This window comes from Perca fluviatilis, chromosome 20, assembly GCF_010015445.1.
Source record: "Perca fluviatilis chromosome 20, GENO_Pfluv_1.0, whole genome shotgun sequence".
Taxonomy (NCBI): domain Eukaryota; kingdom Metazoa; phylum Chordata; class Actinopteri; order Perciformes; family Percidae; genus Perca; species Perca fluviatilis.
Window position 1 is genome coordinate 22,471,857 of NC_053131.1, and position 23,229 is coordinate 22,495,085.

At 42.3% G+C, this 23,229-nt stretch overlaps 1 protein-coding gene across 2 annotated transcripts in view; it reads left to right on the forward strand.

The window, feature by feature from the left end:
• akt1 (v-akt murine thymoma viral oncogene homolog 1) overlaps positions 1–17,814 on the forward strand; it is a 35,936-nt gene extending 18,122 nt beyond the window's left edge. For both annotated transcript variants that reach the window (XM_039786108.1, XM_039786109.1), the window contains exons 3-14: positions 3,271–3,399; positions 6,444–6,555; positions 6,861–6,987; positions 7,552–7,683; positions 7,819–7,884; positions 8,414–8,482; positions 8,636–8,761; positions 10,715–10,843; positions 14,809–15,023; positions 15,204–15,291; positions 15,484–15,586; positions 17,154–17,814. In XM_039786108.1, coding sequence (XP_039642042.1) covers positions 3,271–3,399; positions 6,444–6,555; positions 6,861–6,987; positions 7,552–7,683; positions 7,819–7,884; positions 8,414–8,482; positions 8,636–8,761; positions 10,715–10,843; positions 14,809–15,023; positions 15,204–15,291; positions 15,484–15,586; positions 17,154–17,233 — 1,376 coding nt within the window. In that variant the 3' untranslated portion in view covers positions 17,234–17,814. The remainder of the gene's footprint in view (positions 1–3,270; positions 3,400–6,443; positions 6,556–6,860; positions 6,988–7,551; positions 7,684–7,818; positions 7,885–8,413; positions 8,483–8,635; positions 8,762–10,714; positions 10,844–14,808; positions 15,024–15,203; positions 15,292–15,483; positions 15,587–17,153) is intronic.
• The last annotated feature ends 5,415 nt before the right edge of the window (positions 17,815–23,229 follow it).

A 23,229-nucleotide genomic window follows, 5' to 3' on the forward strand; every position in this document is an offset into this window, starting at 1 on the left:
TAAGGACGCATACTAAGCAGAGACGACATTACTAGCAGCAGTTTGGTCTGTACTGTCTCAGACATGATCTGTTATCAGTTTCATTAGTCAAAAGTGTTTGTTTGAAGGAGGGTAACAGAAGCTCATATTGACAGATTGCCTACCTCTCCCCTACAGACACACACATCCTCTCTCTCTCTCTCTCTCTCTCTCTCTCTCTCTCTCTCTCTCCACTCACTCCCTCACTCACTCACTCACTCTCTCACTCACTCACACACACACACACACACACACACACACACACACACACACACACACACACACACACACACACGCCACACTTCTGTTAGAGGAAATGGGGCAATTAAGGACAGCTTGCTACAGCTCTGCATGGGGTTAATATGCAGCTCCGTAATTAAAAATAAATTACACTTTTCCTGTATAAATATTCAAGTCCCTCTCCACTGTGTGCCACTGCCTTGTTATGGTATGTAAGCTATTTTTTCCCCCCGTCTGCACAACATCTGGCGAGACATTTCCTGAAGCATCACCGGAATAAATTGAGTTTTGTCTGCCTACGAGATATTCATTTGTGTGATGCTAGTGTGTCTAAGCGAATGGGATGCACACGCATGGCTTGAGGTTATGGGTGTTGTCCAGAAAATTGGAATTGTGGAAATAGATTTTTCTTTTTTATTTATTTATTTGAAAATCGAATTGAGGCTTTGGCAAACATGATGCTGGTGTTACAAAATGATTGATAGGAAAGAGACAGAACAGTGGTTGCGGTTTATAAAACGATTAAATAAAATGATAGATGCCATAAGTAAATGCAAAGGGGAACTCCACTGATTTCATGTCTTTTTACAGGTCTTAGGGAGTATTTGTAAAGCTTACAGTTGTGTAAAGCCTTTTGTGACTCCAGATATAGCTGCACAAAATCTTCGACTTGAGCAACCAACGTACAGACGTCACGCTGCCCTCACGCTGCCTGACAGTACAGATCCACTTTTGCGACACGACTGTCGCGTGGTGTCGCGATCGGTCGCGATGCCTCCGTTGATGGGGGTTCAGCTATGGGCGGGTCCAGCGGGGAATGTTGTGTCAGGGAGAAGTGATGTTCTCCCTCTGTGCTCTACTTCAACTTTTTGCATGACTGCCACCAACGGTTAGCCGTAGCCGAGAGCATCAGGTGTGTGAAAACATGGAGGCCACAATAACAAAAGATTTGCTGCAAAATCCAGCCCGAGTTTCCCACCTCTGATTCCCACAGGACGTTACGTGAATGGTGACAACGTGACAACGTTTTTCCGTTGTCCATGAACGCACGATATTTCCGCCCCGCCTTGCTCATGGCAGCAGCAAGCTCGTCGCTTGTCGCTGGCAAGCGACCACTCCCATTGAAAATATGACAGCCTGTCGCTTTGTCGCTGTCTCTTGTAGCTAATGTGACTGTAGGGTAACCCCACAGTCACATTAGCTACAAAAGAGAGCGACATGCACTCGCTTGTGGGCGCTCCTGGACGTGCCTAGCCTACTCCTGGTTGCTTGGCAACAGTAAACAGAAATTCTCCACCAGTTTTCCGCCATCTTTCAGCCACTGACATACCTCACGCTGCCCTCACGCTCCGATTGGCTGTCTTTTTGTCGCATCGCTCAGTATTTGCATAAAATAGACTTCTTGTCTATTTTGGCCCCGCCTTGCTCATGGCAGCGGCGAGCTCGTCGCTTGTCGTGGGCAAACGGCCACTCCCACTGAAAATGAATGGTAGCCTGTCGCTTTGTCTCTGTCTCTTGTAGCTAATGTGACTGTGGGGTAATAGTGTGTGCGGATGGCACAGCGTCATTCAAAAACCTCTTCTCACCCGGAGCATATGTTGCATCAAGGTTATGTCCGCAGACGGATCTTACCTAGCTTCTGTCACCGGGCGCTAGCCAACTTTGCGATTCTGCTTCTACGATCACACCAGATCGGACACGGCTTTTTTATTTTTTTTTAATATCTCTGCTCCTCTCCACGGTTGCTCGAGTGTCACTGAGAGTTAGCATCCCAGCTAATCTCTAGACTGTTCAGTTAGCATACCAACTAGCTGCTCCACTCCCGCCTGCACACCAGCTCGCTTGGGATGGAGACCAAAACTCCACGCGCCAGGGGTTACAGAGACTCTGGGGCCCACATCTGTCGCTGTGGAAACAAAATCTCGAGCAAAGATCCTTACTAGGTCTGTTCAAGCATTGTTGGAGTCCTAGCTGGAACAGGGTGCTTGCAAGCTTGTCTGGCAATTCAGGAGCTACCATATCCCATAGTGAGACATTAAAACGAATATTATGAAAAATAACTTAAGGTCATATTCCTAACCCCCGGTTCTTTGAGTAATATGAGTGAGATCTCCCACCAGACAACCCTTCTTGCTGGGCGGGTGAGAAAAGGTTGCTCATCTTGAATGACACTGTGCTATCCGCACATGCTACCGGTATTTATGGTAGGTGGCACTACCTGGTGGTGCAGACAGACATGCGTTCACCAGCCAATCAGGATTGGTGTAATGAGAGAAGTGCTTGTGAGGGTCACAGTGAGGCTTGCTCCCATAGTGAGACATCTCAATCATATTACTCAAAGAACCGGGGTTATGAATATAATATGACAAGGAATAAGATTGTGTGAAATAAAAAAAGCCCATCTCTAGTTCTGCTGCATTGATTTAGAGAATTGTACTCTTTAAAGTATACAGGATAAACTAAGTTTAGTTTTTTGTCTAAAGTAGACTAACCCTTTTACAGAGCGAAGAGCCTAAATTTTAGCTTGCCAGTTCAAAGAAATGGTAGGAGGATAGAAAAGTTTTTGGGAAGTTTGAGTGTTCCCTAAGAGTTTACATTGCAAGTGACTGCTGGAAAGGAGGCAGACGGGACAGGGGAAAGGGTCCTGACTCCTACTAAAGCCACCATTTGTCCTGCAGCTGACCTACACTAAAAGAAAGATGGTGACAAGGTGGTCATTTTAAGGTGCACTAGTGAACAGCATAGTAATTAGATTGCAGGAAAGGGGTTGCACCTCTGGGAATTAAAACCAAAAGAGAAAGAACACGGTTTTGTCAATAATCATGAAACTACAATGTAAACAAAATTGGTTGTGCATTGGTCAGCATTCTGAGAATGTGAAAACATGGAACGTTCAAGGTTTGTCAGTGAGCAGAAACCCTCTGAAAATATCTATTACTTTGTCACAAGTTGGTTTTTTTTAATCTTGTCTCATATAACTCAGCAGTCATTTTAATCTCTTTCTCATATCAGGGGAATACATCAAGACTTGGAGGCCTAGGTATTTTCTTCTGAAGAGTGATGGTACATTTATTGGCTACAAAGAGCGACCGCAAGATGTTGACCAGCTGGAAACCCCCTTAAATAACTTCTCTGTCGCACGTGAGTATCTGCTTGAGAAAAAAAACACTGCATTTTTCCCCCTGTTTCTTGGCAGCTTGTTTTACCCTTTTTTGTTTGCTGCTTTCTTGTTTTTACTTGCGTTGTAACAAAATATGTTCACCTACTTGTTTTGGTTTTACATGTATCTGGCTTATCCTCTCTGAAAAGTAATTATTAACAGGGAAAAAAGCACGCCCAGGTGCCTGTGAGGTAAAGGTATGAAAGCGAATCCTCTAATCCTCTAATATTATAACCAAGTATCCCTTTATTGTATGTCACTGTAAATGATTGTGAATAGAGGCATTAGCAAATTGGCTCTAGTATCATCTGAACAGTTTCACTGCAAGTTTCTTTCAATGGGGGCACTGCTCCAGGGCAAAGCAAGCTCTGCCACTGAACATGCAAGATGTCTTGCTCCTGACATTAATACATCGGACGCCGTTCCTTTTCTCTGTGTGTGTCTACGCCAAACTCCGTTTTAATACTGTGACAGAAAATAACAACAAGAAATGCCAAGAGCAGCCAGCTCACTCCATCTCAAATCAGAGAAAGTTGTTGCTGTGTTCAGATGACTGAACACAGCAATTAGACAAAATATTGTTTTGTTTAACTAAATGTTTCCTCTCCGACACTCTTGACTTATCGTGGGTATTAGCCGCCTGATTTCAAGTATTTATCTGTGCGCTGCTCTGAGGCTCTGTCTCCATCAGCGGTGGCTTTGGTTTTTGTCACCACTGCGACCCCACCACAGAGGACACATGGTGCATTGCTGCTGACGGGGCTGCTGCAGCTGGACTACATAGTCAGCCTGATGGAGCCATGTTGGCTCTCAGTGGTGGTCCACTTCCCTGTCCTCCATCTATCAGACAGAGGCCATTTTGTGTCACATTCTGACATATTTGCTGACAAGTTTCATTTGGGAACAGATGTTAATGTGAAGGAGGTGCAGATGGAAATCTCTGCTTTCTAAATTCAGTTATTAGACTGTTGTGAGTAATTGTTTTGCAGACTGCTTGCAAGACAGTTGTTTGCTACAAAAGTAGGGCTGAACGATTAATTGCATTTGCAATTAAATTGCGATATGTTAAAATTAGATTTTCTAATCGCAGAGGCTGCGATTACACCCTGGTCACGTGTCACGCAAGAGTAAAACAGTCGGCAGAGGAAGTTTCTGCAAACTGTCACATATTGTGCAAAACGTGCCTTGCTAATGTTGCTACCTCACGGGGCAACACCACTAACCTGTATCACCACTTAAAACCACAAAGCCATGTACGATAGTTGCATGGCTAAAAAGCCTAACCCCAGGGTGTCAACTATCAAGTAAGCGAAATACGAAATGTAGAAATACAGAACGTGGAAATTACTCAAGCAGTAAGTTTATCGCGAAAGAAAGGATGCACCTCAGTACTGTGACCAAGCCTGGGCTTACGGCTTTGATAAATACACTGGATAAGTGGTACAACATGTCCTCCGCACATATTTTAGCCAGGTCGCCATACTAGCACATACAAGCTAACGTTACACAAAAAATGTAAACGGAGAGTCGCAGCGGAGCTGAAAAAATGAGTATTTTCCGCTGCTACAACTGACGTGGTCGAGCCGTAGGATGACTGCTGCTGGCACTGCCATACTCGCACATATACATATTTTAAGACTGTCCAGTAAAGTTCACGGACAGTGTTTAAAAAGTGCTTTTCTGCAATCTGCACTTTAGTAAGTGTGATTTCTTACTGACTTTAATATTAATGTTTACACCAGGCTTATTTGTCAGTGCTTTATGTTGTCATGGTAATTATTACATGTCATTTTATTACAAGGCTGCACGTTCAACAAATCAGTCACTGTGATTAAAGTAGTTTATAAATAAATAATGTCGTTCATATAAATTCATGCATCACCTAATTTAATCAATATAATAACAGTACAGGACAGTTTGTTTAATCCATCTAATATTGTGTTAGTCATACAATAATTTTTTTGTCTTTGTAAAATAATACAGCAGATCATGACCTTAAAAAATAATCGCATTCTAAATCGCAATCTCAATATTGGTGAAAAAAAAATCACAATTAGATTATTTTCCAAAATCGTTCAGCCCTATACAGAATAGAAAAAAATGTATCGACAAAAAATCGATACAGCATAGTATTGCGATATTTTTTGTGGCAATACTGTATCGATACACAGAAGCCAAGTATCGATCTTTTATTATATATGTGTCGGTCAGTTTGTCTGCTTGACAATCCCACTTTTGCAGCAATACAATTGAAGTGAGATGAACAAACAGATAAATGTATCTTTTTAGATAAAACAGATGTTGACAAAATTTTCCTTTGGGGACATCATTTGAAACTGGGAAAAATTTGAAGTTGGAAAAAAGGTAATAAATTGCAATATATCGCAGAATATTGCAATATGTTTAAAATCGTAATAATATTGTATCGTGACATAAGTATCGTGATGATATTGTATCGTGAGGCCTCTGGTGATTCCCACCCCTAATACAGAAGTGTGAGAATTTAGTGAAACGGAGGAAAAGGGTGTGATGATTTGCTTTTTAATAAATCCTTAAAAAAAATAAGTAAAACTTGTACACACCAAACATTTTCAGTCTGCATTTCTATGTTGCTGTTTTGTGTGTGTTGGTCTGAGAAATTTAGCACTTAAATTATTTTCTGACATTTTTAGATTTCATATTTGGAAAAAACAAGTGTTTAATTGTAGAATTTCAAATGTATAAGTGATATAATAATTCTAAGGAGTTTTGGGATTCATGTCATACTACACAATATCTAAATTATTATCAAAACCTATATTGGCAAATGTTAAGTTTTAAAGCAGCTGACAAGTTAATGATTGGAGTTGTTTTCCTCCACCAAAGTGCACCTGTTCTTTTCCAAATTGGCCGACAGTGTCTGTTAGGGTGGCGATAAAGATAAATGGCTATAACTGTGGGTCTGTCTCTTTCCTCTGCTCCTCTACACACTGGCCCTTCTCGCCATCTCCCTCACCTCCCTCCCTCCCTCCCTGGCTGTGGTCAGAGTGCCAGCTGATGAAGACGGAACGGCCCAAGCCCAACACATTTATCATCCGCTGCCTGCAGTGGACCACTGTCATCGAGCGCACCTTCCACGTGGAGACCCCCGAGGAGAGGCAAGCAACAAGCACACACCTCTCCGTTCACAGAGCAGTAAAACACAAATCATTCACATTCCGAGAATTTGCCCCTGTTGCTAGAAAGCAGTCTAGCGGTCTTTCTAACATGTAGAAGAAGCACACACAAACGTACACATTTAATCATTGTTATTGCACTCGCACAAGGTCCACTGGCTATTGGCAGAACTCGTGCTTGAAATTGCCTTCCTGTTGATAAGAAGACAATTACATGATTGGGCTGCGGGGCTTGCATGATGGCAAATGGGCAGATGTAATCTTTCTGCTGCCTGTGCCTCCCTCAGGGAAGAATGGACTAAAGCCATCCAAGCAGTGGCTGAAGGCCTGCAGAAACAAGAGGAGGAGATGATGGACTCCTCTCCAGACCCCATGGACATGGAGGTCTACCTGACCAAACCCAGACAAAAAGTGGTATGGCCCATTTACACTGCTGTGTATCATCTACTCTCTGCTGTCTTCACATTGACACACCTCAGCATTACCATAGACTTTTAAGTCAACCACCTTTATTCCTCCCCACCCTAATTATATCCTGGTCTTCCAAGTTGACCATTATTCTGCTCCTGCAGCTCTGCACTTACACCACTTTAGCCCACTTTACTTTGCCACTTCCAAGCTACTTTCTACTTTCCCAACATCAGCCGTGGGTGGCTTAGCACCAGATAGTATGTCCACCAGGTTTCACAACCCCCACATGTGTCATGACATAAAGGTCCAAGGCTACCGGATTGGATGTCCCCCACACAACCATTGGGGGGGACATCCAATCCGGGGCGGGGGTCAGAGGTTAACTGAGACACAACCACATATAGGCCAAACCATTAGAGGAGTGGAAATTGCATGGTGGGTGAAATAGTGCCTTAAATGCTTCTCTGTTGTTGTCAGCAGGATTGTGTCCCCTGGCTAGTTAGAGCATGAGTTTGTTAATGCTTCTGTTTGTAACCAGATGCCACTTTCTCTACTCTGGCTCTCCAGACTATGCACGACTTTGAATACCTCAAACTCCTGGGAAAAGGCACTTTTGGCAAAGTTATCCTGGTAAAGGAGAAGGCCACAGGACGCTACTACGCCATGAAGATCCTAAAGAAGGAGGTCATCGTAGCAAAAGTGAGTGGATGCCAATGAGCAAGTAAAGGGGGGGGGGGGGAAGAAGACACTGGGGGCAGTGGAGCAATGACTGATACCTAAATGGTTAGCCATTGTGAGAGTTGCACAAACACTCTTTGTGGCTTTTTTTTCCAGGATGAAGTGGCACACACACTCACAGAGAACAGAGTCCTCCAGAATTCAAAGCATCCGTTCTTGACAGTAAGGAGCCCCTCCATATACCTAAACCAAACCTTATTTTAACTCGCAGAGATCCTCTTCAATCCAACTCGGCAGCATCCATTCAGAATTTCCCAGGAATGTTTTGAAGAGCTGTTTTTACAAAGGCTGCAGTCGAGCTGGGCCTTTTATAGCAACGCTGGACATTCTTTTTTGTTTTATCGGTTAACTCTTTCTCTGTAAGTCTGAGGTGGGTTGTAGTGAAAGACATTTTAAAGGAGCTTAAGTGGTGGGTGGAGGCAACACATAATGTGATGTGCTCAGTACAATGAATGGGACCAATGTTTTCCACAGTTGTTGAATAGTCTCAACACACTGGATACACTATGCTGTATATTTTTTATATTATCTTCTCATTAGACATTTGTTTTTAAAAATGTAACTAAAGGGTCAAAGCTGCAAAGTACATAGTGATGTTTCATGTTACAATCAGCTGTTTAAATGCCAGGTTCCTCTTGAATTAGCTGGAAACATCAAGTTCTGCTTTGAGCGTTCTCGCTTCTTTCTGCAGGGACTGAAATACTCCTTCCAGACACATGACCGCTTGTGCTTCGTCATGGAGTATGCAAACGGTGGTGAGGTAAACCATTTTAACCATTACTAAAATCTGCACCTGTAGGGAAATCACAATACTTTTGAACAGTGTTACTGATCTGATTTTCCCTGGACTAACCAACTTTTTCTTTGTCTGTCCTCTGCTTTCTTACTGTCAATCTCCCCTGTTTCCCCTAAGCTTTTCTTCCACCTGTCAAGGGACCGTGTATTCTCAGAGGAGCGGGCACGGTTCTACGGTGCAGAGATAGTGTCAGCGCTGGACTACCTGCATGCTGAAAGAAACGTGGTCTATCGAGATCTAAAGGTAGGTTTCGAAACATGTCCTCACTTTCTCTCATCTTTGCTGTCAGCCTCTCTTTTGTCTTTCTCTTTCTTCTTTCCCCCCCTTCCCTTAATTTTTCCCCTGGCAGGATATAAATAGTTTTTGCCTCTATTGAGAGCAGTGGCAGTGGCCAGGGCTTATTGATCTGCCTCCCCCAGATCAGTCTCCAGAGCTCACTGCAGCTGGAGGAAGGCTCGGTCCATACGCTTACTGCAGGCAGCTAGACAGAAATAACCACCAGTCTTTTTTGTCTCTTTGAACGCATCGCCACCGCCTCCTGTTACAGTATGAGCACAGTGTTCTCAGTGGGTGATTTATGTGCACTTTGTGCGTGATTGATGTAATTTGCTGGCAGTACAGCACTATTGGTTAACAAAGAGAAAATGTCAATCATCCTAAAGGAAAGGCGCTGCAAGGTTTTACCTTTTCCTTTTGTTTAAACAAAACGTTTAATACTCCAGAGATGGGATCAGAGAATGATGCTGCAGACTGTTAAGACATGTTTGGGTTTAGGATGGCTGTGGGGGGTTATCGGTGTTGCAGTGGGCATATGTAGCCCTACTACTTCCAGCTGATAAAACTATACCAGCCAGGTCAGCACTCTCTTCCCTCCCTCCTTCCCTCCCTCTCCCTTGGGTTTATGAGGCAGGCTCCCAGCCTGCTAGGGTTCTCCTGAAAATGCCAGGGTAGCAGGATTGGAAGGATGTGCTGACTCTGGCCAGGCACTGTTGGCCACGTGTGAGCTACAGCTGCCAGGTGACTTTAACTGAGAGAGAGCGAGACCGAAAGGGAGGGAGGACACACTGATATTAAAAGGCCATGTAGCCTTAAGTCATGACACTGCATGATGCACTTGCTTAGGGCCTTTAGGTCAACCTGTACATGTAATCTCAAGGTATGTTTCCATGCACCTGTGTTTAGGGAATTTTCAACTTTTGCATAAAAGCTTGACTGCGGTGGACAAGTTTGGCATGTTGAAAAAGTGAAGATGTGATGAAGACAGATTTTTTTAAATAGACCTTTGTCATTGTAATTCCATTAATTTATTCTACTACAGAAAGGCATTGTTACATTCCTCAGCTACACTAAGAAGCCCATACAATTAAGAATAAATTGAACTTGTTTAAAGAAGTTATTTTAATTCAAAATAGGGGTGAGAGGGTGTGAGGGGGGGGGGTTTGCATCTCACCTCTTTCTATCATCATAGCAGCAGAAAAAAACACAATGTACACATGGATTAAGTGACCAATTCATTCTTTTAAAAAAAACAAAAAAAGGGAGAAAACGCAAACGACAACTTGGGTGATAAGCAGCAACAGATAAGTTACTGGTGCTCGATTGATTAGGTTATCTTGCATAAAGATAATTTTTGGAAGCACGGGCACTGATTAGGGCTGGGCGATGGGGAGAAAATCTGATATCCTGATATTCTTGACCAAATACCTCCATCGATATTGCGGCAATATTCTAGGGTTGACAATTGGTATTTTAACAATATCTTCACACTTAGATTTTAGATAAATAATCATCAGTAATGTGGACATAATGTCTAAGTGGGGAAAAGGCAAATGAGAGAGCAGTCTGGTAAATTCAGAAAAATACATCACTTTACTGTAATAGAGCCTTTAAAACCAGTAAAAGACAACACTTATATTACGATATCCAAAATCTAAGACGATATCTAGTCTCCTATCACAAAATCAATATAATATCGATATATTTCCCAGCCCTAGCACTGATTTCAGATTTTACTTTCTAAAATTCACTCAATACTTGCCCAATAATTTGATAGAAACATAACTTACACTGATGCCTGTATTTTTGTTCATTTATGAATTAATATTCCCATCACCTCCCAGAATTATTGGCTTGTTAACTCTCCTGAGTCATTTTACGATGATGCTAACATTGGTCTTATTTCTGTTTACTCCTCAGCTGGAAAACCTTATGCTGGACAAAGACGGACACATAAAGATCACAGATTTTGGCCTGTGTAAGGAGGGGATCAAAGATGGTGCCACCATGAAAACTTTCTGTGGGACGCCGGAGTACCTAGCACCTGAGGTAATCGCTACAGTTATTCTGTCTACCTAAAATATTGACTTCCCCCTTTCTTGCAACAAAGTCAGTTTCATGTAGGCACATGGATGACAAATTAAAGGAAAAACAAACATTAAGTAATCTTTCAGGTCACTTTAGAGCTGCCAGAGTCTCTGAAACACTATGGTGGGATGAACACTATTCTTCAATGTCTAACATAGGGCTTCGAATTGGTTGAGCTCAAACCATCAAGTGACCCTCTGAGCTCTTCAAGGAAGCATGTGCATTCAATATGTTTCTTTACCTTACCTGTTACTTAATAAACAAAAACAAAGTGAGGTCATTTTGAGTAGATTCCAAACAAAAGTGCTACATGTATTGTTGGACATCAGTGGATGAAAAGCATGTGGAAGAAAGGGCAGCTGTCTCAAAATGCCTATCTAATCTCCAGCTGAAGTCTGTGAGTTAATGAGTGTACTGTGTGCCCAGGGTTGGGCAGCCTGCTCTCATATTTGCTGTATGGGGAGGGGTGTGGCTGCTCCCTATTGCGTGCAGGTATGACAAGTGTTGGAGTGGGCTGTGTAACCCGATATTGCATTGTGTGTGTGTGTGTGTGTGTGTGTGTGTGTGTGTGTGTGTGTGTGTGTGTGTGTGTGTGTGTGTGTGTGTGTGTGTGTGTGTGTGTGTGTGTGTGTGTGTGTGTGTGTGTGTGTGTGTGTGTGTGTGTGTGTGTGTGTGTGAGTAAGTACGTGAGTGTTTGCGCTAGCCCCTCGTCTGTTGCCATAAAAATGTTTTCTGGGAGAAGGGTGCCCATGTTGACACAGTTGCCATATCGTTGTTTTTAGCCTCCATTTGGAATTTTCTGCTTGGTGGTGGTGGGGGGGGGGGGGTGATTGGCAGCGCGCCCCAGGAAACGTGAGCTTCCGCCCCTGGGGAAAAAAAAAAAAAAAAAAGGACCACATTGGCTACAGCTGTTGTGTGTCACCAGGGGAGCCACAGCCCCACTTCTGACCTGGATGCCTCGCCTGACCTGGGGAGAGCCTGAGCTGTCATGAGCACGCTACCCCACAATGCTTCAGGCTGCCTCATAGTTATCTTCATCAGTCAGACCAAACCTGCCTTTAACCATGAGCATCAACGCACGCAAAGGACTGGGCTATGCTAGAATTTGAGTATTTACTTACTCACACCTGGACAAATGTTTATTTTCTGTACTTCTATAAACCTTTTTATAGAGTTCCCCACCTGTCCACCCTAAACTCTGTCGTGCCCACTTTGCTCCTCCGCAGAGTAGCACGGTTTATGACAGCTCCAGCCTCAGCAGTGGAGAGCAGGGAGACATCAGGGGGCGTTACCACGGCAACAGGGTCGCTGGCGAGTGTCCCTATGGAGTGCAGGCCAGGCAGTGTTACAGGTTGTTCTGCAGTAAACAATGACCTTGTTGTGTATGCTGCACAGGAATGCTGTAACGTCTGGGAATATTCCACCCAGAGCAGTGGGGGAGAGGGAGGGAGGGAGAGGGAGGAGAGACCCAATCTGCCTGACCAGTTTGTCTCTGGCGTAAGGAGTGGGACAAATTCACTTTGTCACTTTTATTAAGTTGTTACAAGAAGAAAACCATTATTGGCTGCGGGAATTTGCTTTTAGGGAATCTGGACAGGTTTAATCTAGCCACTGAAACTGATTTGGATTCATGAGCTTGGAAGATTAATGGCTGTCAGTGCAGAACTTTGTGAGCAAAAAAAAAGCAGTATACAGAGTAGAGCTCCAGAGAAGCAGCAAGTGTTTGTGCTTTTATCTGCTCTCTCTCCTCCCCCTGTCTGCGCTCCTTTGGGGCAGTGTAACAGTATTAGTTTGGGGCTGGGGCTGGGGCCCAGGCAGGCAGGCAGGCCAGCAGTCCTGGTTACGTATATGAGGGATGAGCTTGGCTCCTGCGCTCCTGGCAGCTTCACAGCTGTGGCGCTCTTCTACATATATGGGGCAGCTGCGGGCCCAGCTGTCGCACGGTGTGAATCACACGACAGCGGCGCTGGAAATAGAGACGGCCCAGTAATCCTAGCCCCACACCGGCTTCACGTTACTCCCCCTGCCCTCCCAATCCTCCTCCTCGATGCTCACCACTCACCGCAGCGGCAGGCGGAGTGCCCACAGACACATGCGCAGCTGCGTGCGCGTGCACACACACACAGTAGTTTTGTTCCTTTTACGGACACATCCGTCCATCTGTTTTCCAGGGCACTCTCTCTCGGCCTGTGCACTGCTGTGTCCATATCTAATTCTATTAATCCGCCCACGTCTTTTTACCGAAGTTTCTATTCTTAGGTCTGAATTGCCTAGCATCACGCTGCCCGAGGTTTGAGAGAACAGACTGTTCTCCTTGTCTTGATTTCACCTTCAACATCCGCCTGGCGAGGTAGAATCCAGAACATGTCCCCTGAGACCTTGGAACAACTCCGCTCAGCAGCACATTATTCATGCAACAGGTTGCGCTGTTCAGTGAGCACAACTCTGGAAGAGTTTGTCTCATTAAGAACTGTCAGGAAAAGTCATCCTATGGAAATAATAAGACTAAATATTTCCCTCTCTCTAGTTGGGCTCTGGTTGTGTTCATTGAACAGTTTGTTTGTAGGACTGGTCTGTGTTTGTTGCCACACATTTGCTTATTTAAGCGACCCACACCTCTGCTGCTTGTTGATCTGTACGTGTGTTTGTGTATGTGTGGAAGGCCCTGTGGTGATTAAATATGCAGGGCTCCAGGGGAAACTCTATCCTTGCTCCAAATGTGAGATGTGAGTCAGTGCTGGCTGGACCTGCCTCAAAAGCCCAGACCAGAGTGGGGTGATGGGGGGACAGTTGCTTTAGGGTCTGTATGTACAGTACAGGCTGAAGAGTTGCTGTCTTCACAGCCTTCTGTTGTTCCGATGTCCAAACGCAACCTTATTGGTAGGGCTGGGCGATATGGAGAAAATCAAATATCACAATATTTTTGACCAAACATCTCGATATCGATACCGTAAAGATATTGTAGTGTTGACTATTGGTGCTTTCACAAAATATTTACACAATGAGATTTTTGATTAATAATCATCAGTAATGTGGATATAATGACTAAGTGGGTAAAGGCAAATAATAGAACAGCTGGTAAGTTGAGGAAATGACATAACTTCACTGTAATGCAGCCTTTAAAACCAGGAAAAGACAACACTTATGCCATATTACGATATCCAAAATCTAAGACGATATCTAGTCTCAGTGATGCCAGTAACGCGTTACTCTAATCTGACCACTTTTTTCAGTAACGAGTAATCTAACGCGTTACTATTTCCAAACCAGTAATCAGATTAAAGTTACTTCTCCAAGTCACTGTGTTACTATTTTTGTCATTTTCCTTAGTAAAAAAAAGAAAAATATATATATATATATATATTTGCTTTCTTTTTGCGTCTCGGGGAGTGAAGTCACGTATGCGACAAGTCACGTTTTCAGCATGTGGACAGTTCACGTGTACCACGCAGCGACACAAACGTAAACAACAATGGAGGGAGGAGAGAGATGCGCGCTTTCAAGCTGGAAATACAATCACTATTTTGAGTTTGTGTCCGCTAAAGACGGCAATATTAAGGTTCGTTGTACACTCTGTGCTGGTGGCGACAAAGTGCTATCTAGCTACAAAAACACTACATCAAATTTGAAGAAACATTTGGAGTCGCAGCACTGCAGTCAAACTTACAGAGCAAGTCCCAGCAGGTGGTGCAAAACTCTAAACTGTAGCCACACAACCGTAGCAACTAAACTTTTCTTTAGCTTGTTGTACAATTATTCTGTGAAAAAAGGTAGATAAATTATACTTTTTTACTATATTATAAGACAGTTAAGTGTCTTATTAAATAATATAACATACTATACCCCTTCTCCAAGGAGTTAAAATAGCTCATGAGCATCCCCCCAGCTGCATAAAATACATGTTTCCCCCCTTCATCATCCCCTAGGTGCTGGAAGACAACGACTATGGCCGTGCTGTGGACTGGTGGGGTCTGGGGGTGGTGATGTATGAGATGATGTGCGGCAGACTGCCTTTCTACAACCAGGACCACGAGAAGCTGTTCGAGCTCATCCTCATGGAAGACATCCGCTTTCCTCGGACACTGGGCCCCGAGGCACGCTCGCTGCTCTCTGGCCTTCTAAAGAAAGAACCAATGCAGAGGTGAGGAGCCTTTACTCTATCCTACATTAGTGAATCTCAAAGTGGGTGTCCTCAAGTTGTTTATGATGCCAACATGTATTTCAGATACAAACTTATGCACTTTTGTTATGATAATAACCGGAAAAGTGGAAAGAAATTTTATTTTCTGTCATAACACATCCTTTTGTACTTGTCTTCCAGGTTAGGTGGAGGGCCTGACGATGCCAAGGAAATCATGCAGCACAAGTTCTTTGCAGGAATTGAATGGCAAGATGTTTATGAGAAGAAGGTCAGTTTCTAAAATGTTCTCTCAAATGTTCACGTTGCTTTCTTTCTCCCTCTCTCCTTCCCCCAGGTTTCAATAAACTTACGTCGGTTGTAGGGCCGCCACTCTAGAAAAGATGTAGTTTGTCATCAGGACAACTGTTACCAAACTGACTGACGCCGCTGATGTGTTTGTATCTCTTCTCCTTTCCAACAGCTGGTCCCGCCGTTTAAGCCCCAAGTTACCTCGGAGACGGACACACGATATTTTGACGAGGAGTTCACAGCACAGACCATTACTATTACGCCACCTGGACAAGGTAGCACCAAACGATACACATCCACAGATACCGTATACTTGATACAACTTTACTTATGTGGTATAACACTACTTCAAATCATTTATTGTGGAGCTTTAGTGTTTGAATGTGGCAGTAAGGCAGATGTGAGGTGTGGACTGTGCGAGAGAAGATGAATTGCCACTTAACTTGTATAATAAATTTCCCTGCACCTCCTGTGAGACTTTATTAGGAATGAGGAATTATACTTTAATTTACTCAAGATTAAAGCAGACTTTTTTTCCCCCCAAGGGTTACTGAATTACTAATCCTTTAAAAAAAGAAAAAAAGGTTACGGAATTCATTTTCATGTGAAAACCCTAACTTTCATTTTCATTTAAAACATAAGCTGTCAGGTTCATATCAGAGAAAAATTGATTTTTTCAGAAAGGTTATCTTGAATATTTTCCCTTATACAGAACTTTAGCTGCATTCTTGGTGTGAGGCTTGAGTTAGTTTTGGGGAGTTTATAAATGTGAGTTGAGAAATCATTCTGCCAGCATACAGAGCTCCCTTGAGAGGAGTCTCCCCTCTCCTGGAGAACCAGTGCCATTAAAATGATCATGCTCCACAAAGTCATCAAAATCATCATCAAACTTGCAGCCAGTGTTTAAATGCAAATATGATTCCGTATAAGGGAAATAGCAAGCTAATAGATTTACAGTATATAGGATTTGGATTGTGTGATATTGACAAAGTCAAATAAAATTATATTTTTCAATTAATATTTTGATATTATGAGGTGGAAACGTGGTGCTTTTAAAAGGTACAGAGAAAAAAAGTTTTAGAAATGATGATTAGCGATGTGGATATGAAGGCCAAGCCGGTGCAGCATTAACTGTTACTTTAATGCAGACTAGGAAAAGTCAACATCCTACTACAACAGTATAATAAGCAACATCGAAGACAATAACTGGTCTGATATTACAGTGCAACATTATATCTCCCAGCAATAGGAATACTTAGATTCATATGTACTTCTCCTTGGAGTATGTGATATTGTTAAAATCCTCTGGCACAATACTGTATATAGGACTGGGCAATACAGCTAAAATATTCTATCCATGATATAGGTAATTTCATATCTCAATAACGATGTATAAAATCATACAAACAAACATAACGTGCAAGGATCACAACGTAAAGTGACATCCAAATGACAATATATCTATCTATCTATCTATCTATCTATCTCGTCATATCGCTCAGCCCTAACGGTATATGTAATTATGTATCCAATATCCGAGTATGTATCATTTACTGGAATATTGTAAATTTTCTGGAATCAATTGAAACATCTAGAGTGTTAATATATAAAATAACCAGGCAAGAAAGCCTGTTTTTGTCTGTCCAGTAAATTAAATACCAACATTGCTCACAATGGTTTTAATACACCAAGAGATATTAAAGGGGGAGATTCCAAGGTATAAGTGGTGTGGCAAAATCTCTGACAGTAGACAAATGTATATTTGTCTCACGGTATATATTGTCACACGCCCACCCATTAAGTTGCACAAGAAATAAGCAGTTCTTTGCCCTCTATCCTCAGATGACAGTATGGAGTCATTCGACAGCGAGCGGAGACCCCACTTCCCCCAGTTCTCCTACTCTGCCAGTGGGACGGCCTAAACGACTCTCGTACATTCCTCCGGTCCCACCATCTCCCCTCACCCCACCCGACTGCACTCTCAAAAGACCGGGGCCACAGCCCCATCCTCCCAGCATTGTCTGCAGATGCCGTTGGTGGATGTAACATTTCCAATCTGCAAGTTGTGTTTTCCAGGAAGGAGGAAATTCAAGACAAAACAAAGAGAACTTTGGTTGTTCTGTGAGGCCTTTGAAGACTGACCACGGAGAGAGAGTTAACACTGCCCTGCACCTCCTAGTTGTTATGTTGTATACTGAGCAGGCATCCATACACCATAATGAATGGGGAAATGTAGTTATGTTGTGCACAAATTAGGCCACTGATGTGAATTTTGTAGTGAAAACGTACAACTGAAAATGAATCAACCATTTCAAATAGAAATAGGCATACTGTGGACCAAAAAGATCATGTGAGCAGAGAGTGTGTTGTTTGTTGAGTGGGTAATAAATCCATGTTTTCCTCTCCAAGACTTCTGAACAATTCAAATACCATTCAGACTTCGAGACAATTTTGGCTTCAAAAGTGAATGTACCGTATCAAATAAAGTCAATCTTTCTGCATATGTACGTGTTTTAACACATGGCTGATTCTCCTAAGACTGAAATACCATCCTCTGGAGGATTTTTTTTAATCACTTTTCTACTACCCTGATGCAAAACTGACACAAATCGGTCTGTTGTATTATCATGCTACACCACAATGAGTGATGAATCAATTGTGCAATACAGTCTGATGTAAGGAATGGAAACAACAACAACCAAAAATGCAGAGCGATTAATCATTAAGGTAAAAGCTGGCCTGCAGTGGATTTCTCTTGTACATTAGGGTCACTGAGAAACCACCAATTTCCTGTTCAGGATAATTCATAGCTCCTCCATCTTTCCTCCCTCCCCTGAAGTAAGTGCTTATAGTTCCTGATGCCTTCCTATCTCGATGCTGTGCTGCAGACACCTCCTGGTTTCCCTCTGGTCAGGGTCATTCACTGCTGACCCATCAGAAACTCTTCTCTCCTCTGGGTTTTCCTCCATGTACAGTACAGTACAGTATTGGGTGTTTTCCGCCCAGTGCATTCACTGCAGCCTCAATGAGGTCACTTTAACATAATACACTTCTTTAGGAATACTTTGCAAACAAACTGGGCTTCAGGGTAAACCCACACAGAGTCATCTTTGATATGCTACTTTAGGGGACTTCTGTCCGTTCACGAGCTTCTGAGTTATTTATATGAGACCAGCGTTGACTAAAATGAGTGTTACTGTGCCAATGATGTGCACTTTGCTGCCTCAGAATGATTGTATTTGGACTTTTATTTGTACTTTATGGTTGGTAAAGACTAAATTAGCTTATTTTATAATGTCAATTCAATTTGTGCATACAAATAAAACAAGAATTGCTTGTTTAAATGACCTTTACAGACAGCTGAGGCTAAACTGAGACTCTTGGGAACTGAAACTCCTATTTCAAAGTGTACTAAGAAGTATCCAAAAGCGCTTCAGTTTTTTTTTTTTTTTTAAGACAGATAATCATTTTTCAAAAGTGCATCATACATTATTGAATGTAATGGTTTTTATGATATTGTTTTCACTTCAATCGTTTGCAAACCTTTTTGTTCAGTTTTTGATTGTTACTTATTCCTATGCACGCTCACCCTTTTGCTGTCACCTTCTGAAAATAGGGAAATTCATTTTATACTTTTTATTTTTTATTTCAACTTGTTTTGTACCTGCCCTCCCATTACTCCTGAGACTGAGGACACCAGCTTTAGTAAACAAATAATATAAACTTTGTACACTGTTTTTACTTGTTTCTTTCAAATTGATGAAATAAAAGGTCTTAACAAAAAGCTGTGTAGACTCAGACTTTTGTTACAAAATCTTATAGCTCTGTCCTCAATGGCATACAAATAAACTCAAGAATTAACTAACTAATCTCATTTTTGGCTAAATAAACAATGTTGTGAAATATGGATTACTGTGTCTGAACATTCCCACTCTTATTGAAATGACAATGTTGAGAAGTATTTATATTTTAATTTTATACTATAATGTATACTCTTTATTATGACTTACAATTACAATTTTAAGTATATTGTTTTTCACACAAATGTCCTTTCCAGTCTTGTGTTTGCACCTGATCATGTTCATAATTTTTAATTTAACCTTTATTTATCCAGGTAAGTCAATTTGAGAACAAATTCGCATTTGCAACGACGCCCTGATCACATTCACACAGTTATACATTCATACCTGGAAGTTGCCTGGTACAACCACAGTCTGATCTGCTGGCCCCTGAGCAGCTCCACTGGGGCCATTGGGGTTAAGAGCCTTGCTCAAGGGTACCTCAGTGGTGGTAATTGACTTTCCCCACCCAGATTTTATCCTGTCGGTCTGGGGATTGAACCGACGACCTCCCGGTCACAAGCTTGCTTCGTTAACCTTTAGGCCACCACTGCCCTGTCATCATCATATATTACTTGTTTTTTCATGCCCTGATTTCTTAATCTTGCACTTTTCATAAAAGGTTACTTCAGTTTCATGAAAATTGAAAATTTTGCCACATCAATGTGGATTGTTTTGGCTATCCGAGATATATGACTTTTGAGTTCCTTTAAGTTGCAATACATCAGTAGGCTGTACTTTTACTCTCTGCCACTAAATAGTGAAATAATATTCAATAGCAGCAATGTTGTTTATCTAAGCCTCACTGTGATCGCACCCTACAGATACAACATGGCTAAGTGTGTGAGACAAATGTTCCAGCTCACAGCGGCTCTGACGGTGTCTTGGCCGTGTTCTCTGCCTCTGCAGGACTGCTCAGGTCCACGTCTGGGGCTCTGCAGCTGGTCTGAGTCAGAAGAGATGGTCCCCCCGGGCCTCGGGCAGATGGTACAGTCTCTGGAGCAGATGTTGACAGCCAGGGCTCACAGTCTGTCTTTTGGCCAGCTGCAATACACGGCGCCACACAGCGAGACCGAGGCTTGGCCCAGTGTGGCGCTCCACCTGACAACCATCCCTCACCTGACTCGAGCATGCACTGCCCAAAACACACCACAGAGCTGGGGCTGTGGCTCTGCCACAGGCCTCCCCTGGGTGATGTAGTGTTGTGCTGTGTGAGGAAAGTGTCACTCAAACAGCATGCAAGCCAGAGCTCCTCTCCTCTTTGTACTACAGACAAACATGTTTCCTCTTATGTCAAAATATAGAGCCAGTGGAGGCTGCCATTGATATTCACTAAGTGTATGGGATATTAGGAGGGCAGTGATGAAGTGAATCCAGATAAAGCCACTATCTCATATATATTTTGCTTTTAGAATCTTTACAAAATGATAAATGAGAAGCTGTAGCGAGGCAGACAAATGTAAAGATGTTGAAGCTTTGAGAGACATGAGAGATGCAAGAGCAGCTGCAAATCTAAATCAAGAGGATGTTACATCTACTTTCTACTTACAATGCAATATACTAATAAACTATTTTGACAATGTTTGCTTTATTAAATTCTCAGTATAAGATGCTTTACTGGAAACTATATTAATATGTACCACTATATAGACATTTTCTTTTTTGTCCCTTAATGTCTCAGTAGTGAGAGTGCAAAATCAGCTGCAGAGGCAGGCCTGAACTTGCATTCTCCTTACTGACTGATCTGCAACTGCAGAAACTACAGAAACAGCATACAAACATAGCAACACATTTAAAAAAAATAACCTGAAGGATATAGTGAAAGCACGAGGACGAAGATAGTCAAGTAAATTTTGATATACCTGTATATAGCCCAATATCACAAATCCCAAATGTGCCTCAAGGGGCTTTACAATCTGTACATCTACAACACCCTCTGTCCTTTGACCCTCGATTCAGATAAGGAGAAACAACAAAACCTTTAACAGGGAAAAAGAAAGGAAGAAACCTCAGGAAGAGCAACAGAGGAGGGATCCCTCTCCCAGGAAAGACGGACATGCAATTAATCAGATGTTGTGTGTACAAAATAGACCAACATAGTAAAATTACATTGTAGAACGATAACAAAAATATAGATTGATTGCAAACGTATCCAGTATCCAGGAGGACGTCAAGCAACTTCAGGTGTTGCCAAACAGGCCTGAGCTACACAACCTCCTCTCCACAATGGAGATCTGGAAGAGGACACACTCACACACACACACACACACACACACACACACACACACACACACACACACACACACACACACACACACACACACACACACACACACACACACACACACACACACACACACACACACACACACACAGGGAGGAGAAAGAGAGACAATAGGAGAGGCTGGATCTCCTGAAAGCCGAACATCCAGATCCAAACATCTGGAATGAGGCTCCGACAGCCAGGAGACAGAGAGAGAGAGAGAGAGAGAGAGAGAGAGAGAGAGAGAGAGAGAGAGAGAGAGAGAGAGAGAGAGAGAGAAAGAGAGAGAGAGAGAGAGAGAGAGAGAGAGAGAGAGAGAGAGAGAGAGAGAGAGAGAGAGAGAGAGAGAGAGAGAGAGAGAGGGGTCCCAGGACAGACAATTGTCTTTAAATCTAAACATGGACTAAAAGTACTAGGCTTAATAGATTTTCATAGTAGGAAAGCACAGTTGTTACTAAAATTATTCACAGTGTGTCTGTGTCTTCGTCCTATTGCTGTTTTATAGGGCTTGGTGGAAGAAACTGATGTCATGATTTGGGTAAAGGAGCAGTGTTTTTCTTCATATGAGGGTGTGACAGAGGTCAGAGCCCTTGGAAACCGGTTCAACCTGTTGACTACAAGCCCCTTCATATCAACACTAGAGCAGGGGCGAAGTAGAGGGGAAAACACACACACAAACATAGTGTAAGGACCTTTTAATTTTTTTTTAGAATGGCATAGTTATGAATTAATAGTTCTCGTATGTATTGTAAGCAATATACAAGCCATGTTTTATGTAGGAAGAATATTTTAACATGTTGTAGAGATGCCTTTCCTCACATGGCTACTGACAGGAGGTAATCATTCTCCTCCTGTTTGACTTATTAGGCCTACTACATCAGTGTGTGTTCAGAGAAATGAATGAATGATGCTGGTTTGTATCTAATATGAGCACAGGGAAACATTGTGACATTGTGGCTTCCTTGAAATTGCCTTTAATATCCTGAATTAATCTTGTGACAAAAATGGAAGTTTTACTGGAGAGCAGTAGGCCTACGTTAAATTGGACTTAGAGCGCCATCTAGCGGGCATTAGGTTTATGTAAAAAAGCATTTCCATTGGATTAATATTCCATATTAACCAACACATAATAACCAGATGTTTTGTTTGATTATAGTTGAGAGCAAATGATTATATAGACTGCGTTCTGCATGTTGAATTTAATTTGGGGTATGATATTTTAATGGGATGTAATTATGCTACCGATGCCTCATTCGCTCTAGGCTCTACACACTTTTTCAACAACAATAAATCAACTTTTTTGAATCTCAAAGCCAAGTCTATTCCTAACGAAGTAATTACTATTTTAGCTCGTTGCCATGATAAAAATGATAATGATAATTAAAGATTATTTATTTCCCTTTCAATTGTCTCGGCCGAGCCAGCGTGAGACACAAAACACACAAAAACAAAGCCCTATGGCCGTGAATAGAGGCGAAGATCGTCTATACAGCTGATGAATCAAATGGTTAAAATTCTAGCACGGTCTGAACACGTGTTCCGTAATTCGTACGCATGCGCTCTACATCAGCAATTTTATTTTTCCAAATAATGTTATAAAGTCCTACTGGAGCTCAAAGCCTACCAGGCAGCTATCCGTGCACGGATTTTGAAATATTACAGCATACATTTTAAAACCTATCTCCTTAGTTGTCAGTAGAACCATATTTGCACTTAAAGTATCCTCAGCAGGCATACACCAGTCTTATTATACATCCATATACATCAGACCGGCACATGCGGGTACTTTAAGAGCCTCCTTATCAGATATCAATAG